The sequence below is a fragment of the Micromys minutus genome (assembly GCF_963924665.1).
Source record: "Micromys minutus genome assembly, chromosome: 14".
Lineage (NCBI taxonomy): Eukaryota > Metazoa > Chordata > Mammalia > Rodentia > Muridae > Micromys > Micromys minutus.
Genome location: NC_137983.1, coordinates 7,819,558 through 7,832,063, shown reverse-complemented (window position 1 = coordinate 7,832,063; position 12,506 = coordinate 7,819,558). Strand labels below are relative to the sequence as shown.

The 12,506-nt window shown below is 38.1% G+C and overlaps 1 protein-coding gene across 1 annotated transcript in view; it reads right to left on the bottom strand.

Annotated features, from left to right (window-relative positions):
* Positions 1-12,506, bottom strand: part of TLL1 (tolloid like 1) — a gene marked incomplete at both ends in the record, with an annotated part of 187,307 nt that overhangs the window by 43,225 nt on the left and 131,576 nt on the right. Inside the window, 3 exons of the mRNA XM_080928277.1 lie at positions 8,080-8,225; positions 9,291-9,407; positions 12,070-12,172. Of these exons, the coding sequence (XP_080784403.1) occupies positions 8,080-8,225; positions 9,291-9,407; positions 12,070-12,172 (366 nt within the window). The remainder of the gene's footprint in view (positions 1-8,079; positions 8,226-9,290; positions 9,408-12,069; positions 12,173-12,506) is intronic.

The window sequence follows — 12,506 nt, the reverse complement described above, 5'->3', positions numbered from 1 at the left end:
TTCATATGAGATCATGAAAAACCCAAGACAGCCAGGGTAACCCAGAACAAAATGTATAATGCCAAAGGATTAGCATACCACATTCCAGCTTCATTATGAACTGTATTAAGACAACATGGTACTGGCACAAAGCAGAGGTGCAGGTCAGTGGAAGAGACCAAACACCCAAACGTGAATTCACATAAGGATAGCCATCTGACATTTGACACAAATGCCCAAAGCACAACACAAGAAAGAGCCAACATTTTCTACAAATGCCTGTGGGAAAACCAAATATCCATGCATAGAACAATACAATTAGACTTCTGTCTACATCTGATAAAGGGTTATTATCCAGAATATACAAAGAACTCAAAAAAAAAAAAAAACCATACAGGAAAACAAATGATTCAGTAAAAAAAAAAATGGGCTATGCATTTAACAGAATTCCCAAAATGAAAAGAAGATAAGAAATATCTAATAATTATTTAATATCCTTAGCATTTAGGTAGATTTAAATTAACAGCTACTCTGGAAAGTCATGTCACCCTATTCAGATGGCTACAATCAAACAAACCTCTGATAAGAAATGCTGGTGAAGGAACAGGAGAGGGGATCCTTTATTCACTGTTGGTGGGAATGTGAATTGGTGTAGCCACTGAAGAAATCAGAAGATAAAGCTAAAACATAAATCTATGATACCATCCAGGCATCCAACTCCCTGACATAGACCCAAGACACCAATCATCCTAGAACACAGATTGCTCAGTCATTTTGTTTTTGTTGTTGTTGTTGTTGTTTTGTTTTTATGGTTTTGTTTGGATAGGGAAAGCTTTGCAGGCTTAGTTCAGATATATTACAGATATGTGTGTGGGGGGATGCATACACATATTGAACTGTGTATACTTATTTAAATATATACTACTTATTTAAGTGATATTATTCCATAAAGAGTGATGATTGTTTCTCTGGGCCATGGATTATCTGAAATAAGTCCATGAATTTTGAAAATAAATAAGTTTTTTTATAGAAACATAAAAGTCTCTACAAATATTATGTCCTATTTTGGAAATAAATAAGTTGTTTTTTTTTATAGAAATGCAAAAGTCTCTACAAATATTATGTCCTATTCCTACTGTCCTCAGTGCCTTCCCCAGTGTAAAGGTGAGACCATATTGCTGAAGGCAACAGCTGCTTCAGACTCAGGAGTTGAAGGGAATGAACTGAGGCTGAGCTGAAAGCCCCCTCCCAGAGAACTGGCTTCAGAGTGTCAGAATGTGCTATGCAAGCTGCTAAGAGAGAGGGATGATCAGTTCTCCTACCTAACTGTAAAGGCTACAGATTTAACAATCAGGCCATCAGTATATCCTCTATGGCACAATAGCAGCATTTTGATCTCAGGGTCGTCAGAAGATTTCTAATTGTATGTAAGGTCAGTCACTCAATAGGAGGAAATCCATGTCTTAAACTGTACAGCTAGCCAACTGCCTCTGATGGGGGAGGTTATGATTTTTAAATCTATATGATTTAAAACTGTATTCTAAATATTTATGGTTATCCCCATAGGTAAGTCTACCACTTGGGCATCATCAAACGTTCTTTTTGAAACAGATAGAGACAAATACAGAAGTCCATACATGGTCAAAATGCAGATAATTGGTGACTGTGGAGTATGCAACACTCACTGAGACTTCCGCAATGCAGCCTCTACACCTAAGCCCAGGAGGACGTTGGGAAGAGGAAGCCGAAGGATCCTAAGAACCAGAAGCCTGGGATGCTTGCTGCTATATAGTGACCCAGAGGCACGACAGGAGAAATGCACCTGCAGATTTGCAACAATATGATTCATAAACAGGACCAGTATTATGGCCACACCAGTTGGGACACCAACAAGCACAAGGAGTGTGTTTCATACAATCCCATCCCAATGAAACGCATGGAGGTGAACTGAAGGTGAGAGAAGAAGCATCAGTTTTCTCAGAATATGAGCTCCCACATAGGTTGCCCAATCCCAACATATACATGGATACAACCAATGATAAAGACCCTCAGTAAGTTGAGTATACCTGTGTGCAAATACACTCTCTCACCCCCCCACACACACATTTGTGTGTGTATAACAATAATAATTAAATAAATCATGAATTGGGAAGGAAGAGAGAGAAATATTGGAATAGTTAGGGGAAGAAAAAGTAGACATGATATAAATATAATACTTGTGTATTAAGTCCTCAAAACTGAAATTAATAAAAATTGAAAATAAGAGCTATCTTCTTTATATTGTGGGCATAGTATTCAAACATTTCCTTTTCACATTTATTTATTTTTATTTGATATGTATGACTATTTCTTGGCATGTATATACCACATGCATTCCTTGTATCTGTGGGGGTCAGAAACCTGGAGTTATAAAAGGTTATAATCTACCACGTGGAATGTAAAAATAGAATACATTATTCTCTCTGGTCCCACAGAAATATATGTCTAAAAAATAGATTTCTATGAACAGATAATTAAATGAAATAAACTAAATGTCTATTAGAATAATTAAGGAGACATATAAAGGTGATCTTTTTAAACTCACAAATACTTATGTGCTATAAAGGTGTTACAATTAACAATTATGGAGTCATTGTTCCCGGGCAAACACAGTGTATGGATTTCTGGGCAATTCTAGTCACAAGATGTTTTATCCAGACCCATTGCATAACTTTGTCTTAAGTGGATTGCTATTTCAGGTTACTTTAATTTATACTGTCCATTCATTACTACCGAACTCACAGACAAAAGCACTATAACTCATGCCTGAAAAGAGTTTATCTGAACACACATTTGCTTAGCAAGGCTCATCACAACTTGCAATATGCCTGTTAGCTGTTTGGTATGTATCTTTAAATAATCAGAAAACATAAATAGAATACTTATTTAGGGTTTCTATAATCTTTACTTAGTAGTAAAATTAGGAAATAAAACAAGAATCACTTGTGCATAGATATCAATGCAGTTTGATTTTAGTCAGTACCAAATTGACTCGATAAATAAAATTACCCAGGCTTGGTTCCTTCTCCTAGGAGATTAAGGGTATACCATGACACCTAAATCTTTGCCTTTTCTAATTTTTTAAATTTTATTTTATGTTTTTTTTCACTCCAGATTTTATCTCCCTCCTGGTCTACCTTCTGACTGTTCCCCAACCCATATCTCCTCCCCACATCCTGTTTCTATGAGGATATTCCTACCCCCTTACTCCCCCCACCCCACCAGACCTCTAAACTCCCTGGGACCTCCTGTCTTTTGAGAGTTAGGTGCATCTTCTCTGACTGAACCCAGATCCAGCAGTCCTCTGGTGCATATGTATTGGGGCCCTCGTATAAGCTGGTTACGCTGCCTGGTTGGTGATCCAGTGTCTGAGAGATCTCTGAGGTCCAGATTAATTGACTCTTCCTGTCCTCCTCCTGCTCAGCTTCTTCCAGCTTTTCCCTAATTCACCCACAGGGGTCAGCAGCTTCTATCCATTGGTTGAGTGTAAATATCTGCATCTGACTCTTTCAGCTGCTTGTTGGGTCTTTGGCGGGGAGAGCAGCCATGATAGGTCCCTTTGGGTGAGCACTCCATAGCTTCAGTAATAGTGTCAAACCTTGGAACCTCCACTTGAGCTGAATTTTTAGAACTCTAGATATCTAGTCTAACCCAGCTAAACAATTGATCAAGTCTCCCATAAATTTAGCTTACCTGTTTATTCTTATAGCCTCTGACTAAAACATATGTACCTTTCCTTACAAAAAAAAAAGTATGTAAATTTCCAACTACTGAGCACCATTCACTCTCAGTGAAATCCATCCTTCCCATTACCAAATATCACCCAGAGAACCATTGGTGCTTAAGATACTCTTAGTACGAAAGACCTCTGCTCTATGTCATCCTATTTTAATGAGAAGCACAAAGCAAATTCAAGTAGTCAAAATTGCCATGAGCAAAACTGTGGTTAGGGACACCTGCGGATATGAATGGTTTAAATGGACCTGTCAAGTATACATCATGTGAACAAGGAAATGAAGAAAGAGCTAGAAAAACTGAAATAGGAAAAATAGGAATGTCTAGAGACCTAGAATGAGAAGAGCACTGAAAGCAAAGGTTTGTCATATGAGAAGAAACTGTATTTTTTTCAGAAGGTGAGGAAGCTCATAAGACCAATAGTGCAGGAATGAGAAGGGAAGAGAGTTGAACCACAGAAACTAAATTTAGATTTTAGACTCAAAACCCTTTAGGCATTTGCAAGTGATGTTATAATATTACACTGTACAAAACAAGAAATGTATATCAAGAGTAAGGCCTACAGTTTCTTTTCACCTCCAGTTCCAAGCAAAGAGCAAGAGGTAAGGCACAGCAGTAGTAAAACCGTTGATATGAACCAGTATGTGTCATTGTTTAAGTGATGGGGTAGATTTGATGGTGCTCATTGGATGAGGTTGATATCAAGTGCTGAAATGAATAAGAGAGGAGGGGGTCAGTATAAAACCGAAGTAATTGCAGGTTCAGGTTCAATAGCTTAAGAGAATGTGTTCAGCACACAGAGGTGGAAACAATAGAAATAAGGCAAAATGAAGAAAGGGTAGAAAATTAAAGATAGTAATAAAGTAATTATATTGGCCAAACTCAAACCCAAAAGCATAGTGGTCATTAAATTACTCTACCAATCAATAAAAATTAAATGACTTATGTATAGAGAGTTGTGAGTGTCTAAGATGAGAATATTATCTTTATACATCTTATTTTTGATGATCATGAAAGGACATCATAAACCCCATTTGTTTCCATTTAGGAAATGGGACTGATTTAGAAAGGAAGAATATAAGGTACCATCTCCGGGAACAGATCATAAAATGCAGAAACAAGATCATAAAATCCCCTCCAAAGAACAGCCTGAAGATAACCACAAGAATTGGAAAATATCTTATCTCAGAATGGGCCATCTGGTTTGGGCAGCCATATCTCATCCTATGGTTAAACATTCTTGACATAGGAATGCAGACCACTGAGAGTACCTGTAAGCTCCTAGCACCCACTGCAAGATGTCCTTATGCAGGAAGGCAAGAGAAAACGAGGCCTGTCATTGGATGAGAAAGAAGGATGGGCGGGGACAACGTTTCAGAAAGAGGGAGGAGTGAGAGTAAGAAGAAGGACCTGAAAGCAACATGGAAACAGATGGATATATTCTTCTCTGCATAGATACAGGTTGTTATGAATAAAACAAGGGATGCGTTGTATGGGATTTTGTGCTATCTAGATGGGAAAAATTACATTATATCAGTTGAATCAGAGGTTATTATACGGTGTTTTCCTTCATGTGTCTCATTAATTGAGTTCAAGAGAAGGTGCAACGGCAGGATGCACCAAACCTACTACGGAATTGAGATATGTGAGCCTGGCGTGGTACCAACCCACCAAGGGAATCGGGAGTGAGTTTAGCATGGTGAGGTGCCATGCAGGAATGGCTTGCTTGGGTCAGAGAGTACCCTGGGGGATAGCCTGAAGGCGCTGAGATAATTAGTGCAAGTTCCATATGTTCTACGGTGCTGGAACTATTGTGAGGGTGACTGCCCGGGTCAGAGAGAGCCAGGGACAGCACAGAGCGGTAACACGCAGAAACATTCACGACGTAGGAATAGAGACCACTGAGTACTTGTGAGGCCCTAACACCGACCAGTGAAATTTATACTAATGATTTTAGAGAGTTCCCCCGCCCCGTTTCCTATAAGATTTGTGAGTCTTTGTCTGGAGTCGCCATTTTGAAAAATGGTTGATCCCTGCATGCTGGTTATTTCTGCAGAGTTAGCTCTTTGTCTTTGCATATTATCTGAATCTGGGGTCTTCCTTCAGTGGTTTTCAGACCCTTAAAAGTGCCTCTACTAAACTGATCACTAACCAGTTAATCGATATAAGTAAACTTCAGAAGGGCAAAGCCATTATCCTCAGATTTCTCAGTTTTTAGACATCATTTCGACTATTAACAGAATTTTATAATTTATTGAATTATTTTTATGATGCTTTATCTCTTAAATTAAATATATAAGAAAATGGCAATGGGACTTTTAGGTATATGTATTTTAAGATTTTTTTTTTTTTAATTTTATGTTTATGTATTTACTTCTGAGTGTACTTATGTGCACCATGTGTGTGCATTGCCTGTAAATGTCATAAGAGAGCATTAGATTCCGTCTGATGAGGTTGATAGGATGATATGTGGGTCCTGTGCAATAGCAGCAAATGTTCTTAACCACTGAGCCATCTTTCTAGCCCAAGTTTTTAATCAAATACTTTACTCTTCACTGTAAGCTAGTGTATTTAAATATTTATTATGATGATTATAATTAAAAAAAAAAAACCTCAAATGAAAATCAATTTCAAAATCAAGATCTCCCAACTGCCAAGTTGTCAGAAGCATAAAATTCAGCATTGTGGTCAAAACTGCATAGATGTCTTTTAGACACCCCGATGGTTCTGTGGGGACAAAGACATGACTAGAGTCTGCTCTCAGAGGCAAGTATATGTCACCAGTGACTGCAGGGGAGCCTCTGCCATTTGATGGCTTGGGCACTGAGTCAGGCTTATTCTGGACAGTACAGAAATACTCTCCACTGTGACATCTGGATTCCCAGTTCTTACTTGGACTAATCAAGCCTAAGCATCTCATTAGGCTTCCACACACCACTTAGAGCTCTCACTCTCTAGATTCTTTTACTAACTGAAGTAGGCTACACAGGCCTCAAATGATTCCTCCATATCTGTACTTCTATTGCTTCCTTTCTTTGTTTGTATTTTGATAGAGATGAAAATGGGATAATGAGAGGGAGGAAGGAAGGGAGGGAGAGAGGTAGAAAAGGAGACAGGAAAGGAGATAAAAAAAGAAAAAACTGAAGGAAGGGAGGGAGGGAGGAAGGGAAAGAGAGGGAGGGAGAGAGAGAGAGAAGTAGAAAAGGAGAGAGGAACGAACAGAATAAAGAAAGAAATGGAGGAAGGGAGGGAGGAAAGGAGAAAAGGGAAAAGGAAAGGAGGGAATAAAAGAAATGAAGGAAAAGAGGAGAGGAAGGAAAAGAGAAGGAGTGAGTGAGGGAGGGAGGGAGGGAGGGAGAAAAGGAGGAAGAGTATATTAATCATTTTGATTATTAGTCTCGGAGTCAGCTTATGGTTTATTTTGGCCTTATGGTTTATTTTATTAGAATAAAAAATATTCTAATTTTTTTACTTAATAATTCAATAATGCCACTGATCTCAGTGGTAATTTTTGTAATGTCTATGTATGTGTGTGTGGTATGAATGCTTATCTGTCTGTGTGTACACATGTATATGGGCACTTGTGTGTTTGGCTGTGTTTGCATGTAGAAGCTGGAAGTTGGTATCACTATTTTTCAACATTTATTTAGTGAGACAGATTCTCTTGCTGAATCTATCCAGAGTTTAGGGATTCTGGATAGCCTAGTTAGCTGATTTTCCTCTTAGATCCTCCCTCCAGATGTGATGGCATCACAGCTGGCCCCACACCTGCTTTTCTGTGAGTTCTGGAGAATCTCTGGTCCTCAGGCAGGTGCTTTATCCAATGAGCTATCTCCCCAGAGCACTGACAAATAGTTTTTGATGAAGTTAAAAAGCTTCTAAGAATGTTTAGAATATTATGTTCAATATAAACAAGTTTTGTCATCATATAAAAGCAAAAAAATAAAGTCCTCCAACATAACATAAAAAGAAACCTCTAGAGGAGAAATAAAGGTTCTGTGATTTAATAGACCCTCCAAGCAGTCTTATGACAGAGGCCTATGCATTTGCTTAAAAAAAAGCTTCAAAAGCTATCATCAACACTTCAAACATTCCAATTCAAATAGCACAGTTAATGTAAACTCACTTTAATCTTCTTGCAAATGTCTGTAACAAGCAAAAAGAAAGAAAAAAAAAAAAAAAGAAAAGACAACCTTTCTCTCTTGATGTTACATTTTATAGGCTACCCTCTGCTTCTTCGCTGATTAAAAGACTGATTCTCTGTTTTCATGCTGACTTAATAAGGAGGCCCTTAAATGCTGCCATGGTTTCTCTAAAAGACTTTACCTCAAAGGCCTGAAATGTCAGTCCAACATGGTAGCCTTCAGACACTGTTATTTTCCATACACACTCCTTCATTGGCCGGTAGTCATCGGGGTAATTGGGAGACTGAATCTGCCCTTCATTTTTCCTTATCTCCCCTCCACAAATTGCTGAAGAAGGCAAAACAAACAAATAAGTCTTGAAAGGCCATTTCACCATACTTCTCTTCGTCGTATTTAAGGTCAGTTTCTATGAGAACGCAAAGACTGTGCCATAAAGAAAACCAAACCTGGACAGTTGTAGTGCTACCAAGATTCTGGGATAAACAGTCATGGACTGTGTGCCTTAGAGAACGACCAGCCAAGGAGAATACTTTCAATTGCTGTGAAGTCTTAACCAAAACTAAAATCAATTTTTGATTTTATCTTGCAAGGTCATTGTTGGCTGAGTTTGTTCTGTGATTGCCTGTGATAATTCCTTGGACTTCTGAACACAGGTAAAAGAGCTCATTAGCAAAATAGATTCGGAACCCCAGCAGCTTCAGACAGCAGTGGTGTACAGCATCCATGGGTCTGTAAAGTAATCCTCTCCCTGCCAGGAGGTAAATCTTTCAAACCAAAGTTCCCATTTACTTAAAATTTTAAGAGAAGTGGGTCTCTCCTGGCTTGGAAATGACTTATCTCCTATATGGAGAAGAGATTTATCCACTATAACCTGCCCAGAAAGGTTGGTTTAGAGCCACGGAGTTGGATGCTAGTTCATTGTCTTTAAGAAAATAGAACAAAAGCATGTAATAAATTCTTCCTCACATGCTGACTCTCTCACTCAGACAAAGACTGCTTCAGAACTGTGCACAATCACCCTCTGTAGAGTTTCCCAGAAAGGGGCATTCCATCACTACAGGGGTCAAACAGATTCCCTTTCAAAAAAATCAGAACAAAGAAAAATTCTAATTTTTCTTAAGAATTCACAGCATCATAAAACAAACCTAAGAACCATTGTCCATTTGTTTGGTCTCCCCAGTTTTATTACCATATCGCTTACACTGGGAAACCTGTTCTTCTGCCATTTAAACATATCAAGTATTTGTATTAAAATCATCCCGTGAATATCAACTTGTTAGTTGGGAATTATGTGATGGCAAAATAAACATTCCATATTGTTTTAATGAAGCCGAAGGAAACAGTGTTGAGATGCTGGGAATGAAGGGATTTCTTAAATGAATTGTGACTTGCCTTCATAGACGGCTGCAAACCCTTTTCCTACCCAGTTACTGCTGCTACGAAATTCAATCCACATTCTGCTGTCTGTAGATGTAAGAACTCCAGCCACTTTGTCCCCACAGAACCTACCTAAAAAAAAATTAAAGAATAAAGAGAGGCTCCTAAATATGAATATGTAATATTATTAAATTACACACTGCATTGAATTAAAGGCTTGTGCTCCACACCTAGCTATAAGTTATATATATATATATATATATATATATATATATATATATATATGTGTGTGTGTGTGTGTGTGTAATGTGTGTGCATATATATGTATATGTGTATATATATGTATTTATATTAAATTATGATGAATAACAGCAGCAAAATAACACTCATGAAGGCAATAAAAATCATGAAGAACCTGCATTAAAGTGTCACAGCATTAGGAAGGTTGGGAACCACTGGTTTAGAGCCATAACTAGCTAAATAAAAGAAAAGAGATACAGCATTCTATTCAGACCACTTCTAAATCATCAACCAACTGACACCAATATTATTATCATGTAAAGATTTAAGAGTTAATCTCCCAAAATTTATAAAAGATCACATGATGCTTCTAGGTGAAAGTTCCCATGGAGTGAGACCCAGTGGGACCAGTAGCAAGAGAAACATTTTAATATTTACTGCAATGCCAGGATAGTCACATCAAATTGATTCTGAATGCGATCATATTCTGTATATATATGTATGAGTTATTAGGAGACAAAGAGTAAAGTCATAGAGTAAGTCCTTCCTTTCCACATCATCCTTCCAAAGACTCATTGCTTACAAGATCCAAATCTTTAAACACACACACATATACATACACATAAACACACAAACACACACACACACATACACACACATAAACATACAAACATACACATACATGCACACACAAACACACATATACATACAAACATACATACACACACAAACATACATACACACAAAAATAGAGACACATATACACACACAACACACACACATACACATACACATGTATGCACACAAACACACACACTATATAAAATAACTCTATAATCATATTATACCATTATCCATTCTTATAGCTGTCTTTATGTTTTCACTATTATACAGCTACTAAATATCACTATGGCACTTCTGAATGAAGTGTGTTTAGTATGCTCTCCTTCTGTCTCATCTTACTCATCCCTCTCACTATCTCCCAAGCCCCTGTATACCCCATTCCCTTATGCCTCTTTTCCTTTCAATTCACATTTATAGCCACACTGTGTAAACATCTATACACTGTTGGCACAGACCAACATATGTGACAGAAGAGAAACTCCCAGCATTTCTATGCATGTCTGTGTGCTACTGAAAATAACCATATCCATAAATTCAAAGTAAAAAGAATAACTAATATGAATCAAAAAAAATCGTAGGACAGGTCGGTTGGTAAAGTTCAAAAAAAATATTTTTGAAACTATGCATTAAATTAAAGAGCCGTCACAAAGGACAGCACCGCATTCACAATTACATGCATTCAAACCATGGACAAATCTTGTCAAATGCATGGCCATCTTAGAGGGTGTGACATGGTAGCCATAGTCACTGTGACTCTGACTCCTGTCCTGGTGAGCTGATTCTGTGATTCACAGCTATTTCATACAGAGCTCAGCCTTTCCAGGAACCCTAGGGAGAGATTTCACACACGTTATCTGCACCACACTGAGTCTGTCTCTTGACCACTCTGCACCAAACCAGGGAAGCAGATGGTACAACATTCTTTCCTAAGTGTAGGTTCAGATTGGATTCTCCAACTGGAAACCACTGAAGTGTTTTCTTGGAATTCCAACAATGCTGCAATGCATTGTTTCACATGCACTAGATGAAGAAAGCAGCGCTTTGTTTTCCTCCACTTGAAGTATTACATCAGTTTGACTCTTCTTTGTTCTCGTTTTGAAGTATTTCCACAGATGGCACAGACTTACTAAGGTAGCTTCCTCATCAAGTACAGTAGTGCCCTTTCAGCAGGTTTTAAATGCTAAGGCTAAAGATCAGTACTGGACAAAACCATAACTGGGTAAATCTATGACTGAAAGAAAGAACATCAATGCTGAGGAGCTGCTGGCCTGTGGCTGGGGCTCACAGCTCCTCCCACCTCTGAGCAATCAGAGGGCAGCATGACAGTGCTTCATGCAAGCTTCCTGTGTTGTCTGTGAGTTAAAGCTCAGAGAAGGTATTCTCGGGCACCCATCTGAGCTGCAGTTACTGACACAAACTACAGATGACTCTCCTCTGAAAGATTCACCAAGAAACAGAACTGAGATGTTTATAGGAGAAGTATATTAGCTTGACACAAAAAGGCAGCTAACAAAGATGGACTTGATAACTCACTCCCCTGGTAAAGGAAAGAGACCACACACACACACACACACACACACACACACACACACCATGTACATATGCAATCTATAAAAACTATTATCCTTATATTTCAGTTCAGTAATAGATGTTGTGTGGAATCAATTAGCATAATCTTTGGGAAGCTATGCTCAACCATTGTATTCAGATCAAATTATCTACTCCATATTTGAGTTATTTTTATATAAGGGAATCAATCTATTCATTTATTTGCCCTTGAGGAGTTTTTGGCATGGTTGAAAAAATATACAATTAAAAATATAAACTAGTTCAGTCATATATATTAAAACGGATAAGTATTGGAAGCACTGTGTGTCTCTACCATGGACAGATACAGATATAGCCACAGAGGAGATGAGTAATATCTTACCAAGGAGAGGGGACTTCCTCCAGTAACCATCTCTTACTTCAATGTAGTCATACCAGCACAAACTACTCTTGTATAGGTCCATCGTGGTAAAATTCAAGACAATCTGCAAAGCAGAGAGAGTAAAAGTGAATGTTAGTACATGAGATTCGATTCCTGGAGGAAATTCAAGACAGCAAAAATACACTCCTTTTGTCTATATTCACAGATCCCTGGCAACTTAGTTAAAAATTTGAAAACATATGTTCTTAGTCCCATTAGTATGGTCTGCATGTGTGTGAGCACTCACATGTGAGTGTGTGGGTATTGCATGCACACATCATGTGTTTAGATGTCAGAGGGGAAACTCAAGTGTCGGTACTCTGACATGGTCCACCTTGTGTTGGAGAAAAGGTAATGGTCAGTCTGGAACTTTGCCAGGTAAGCTGTGCTGGAGAGAT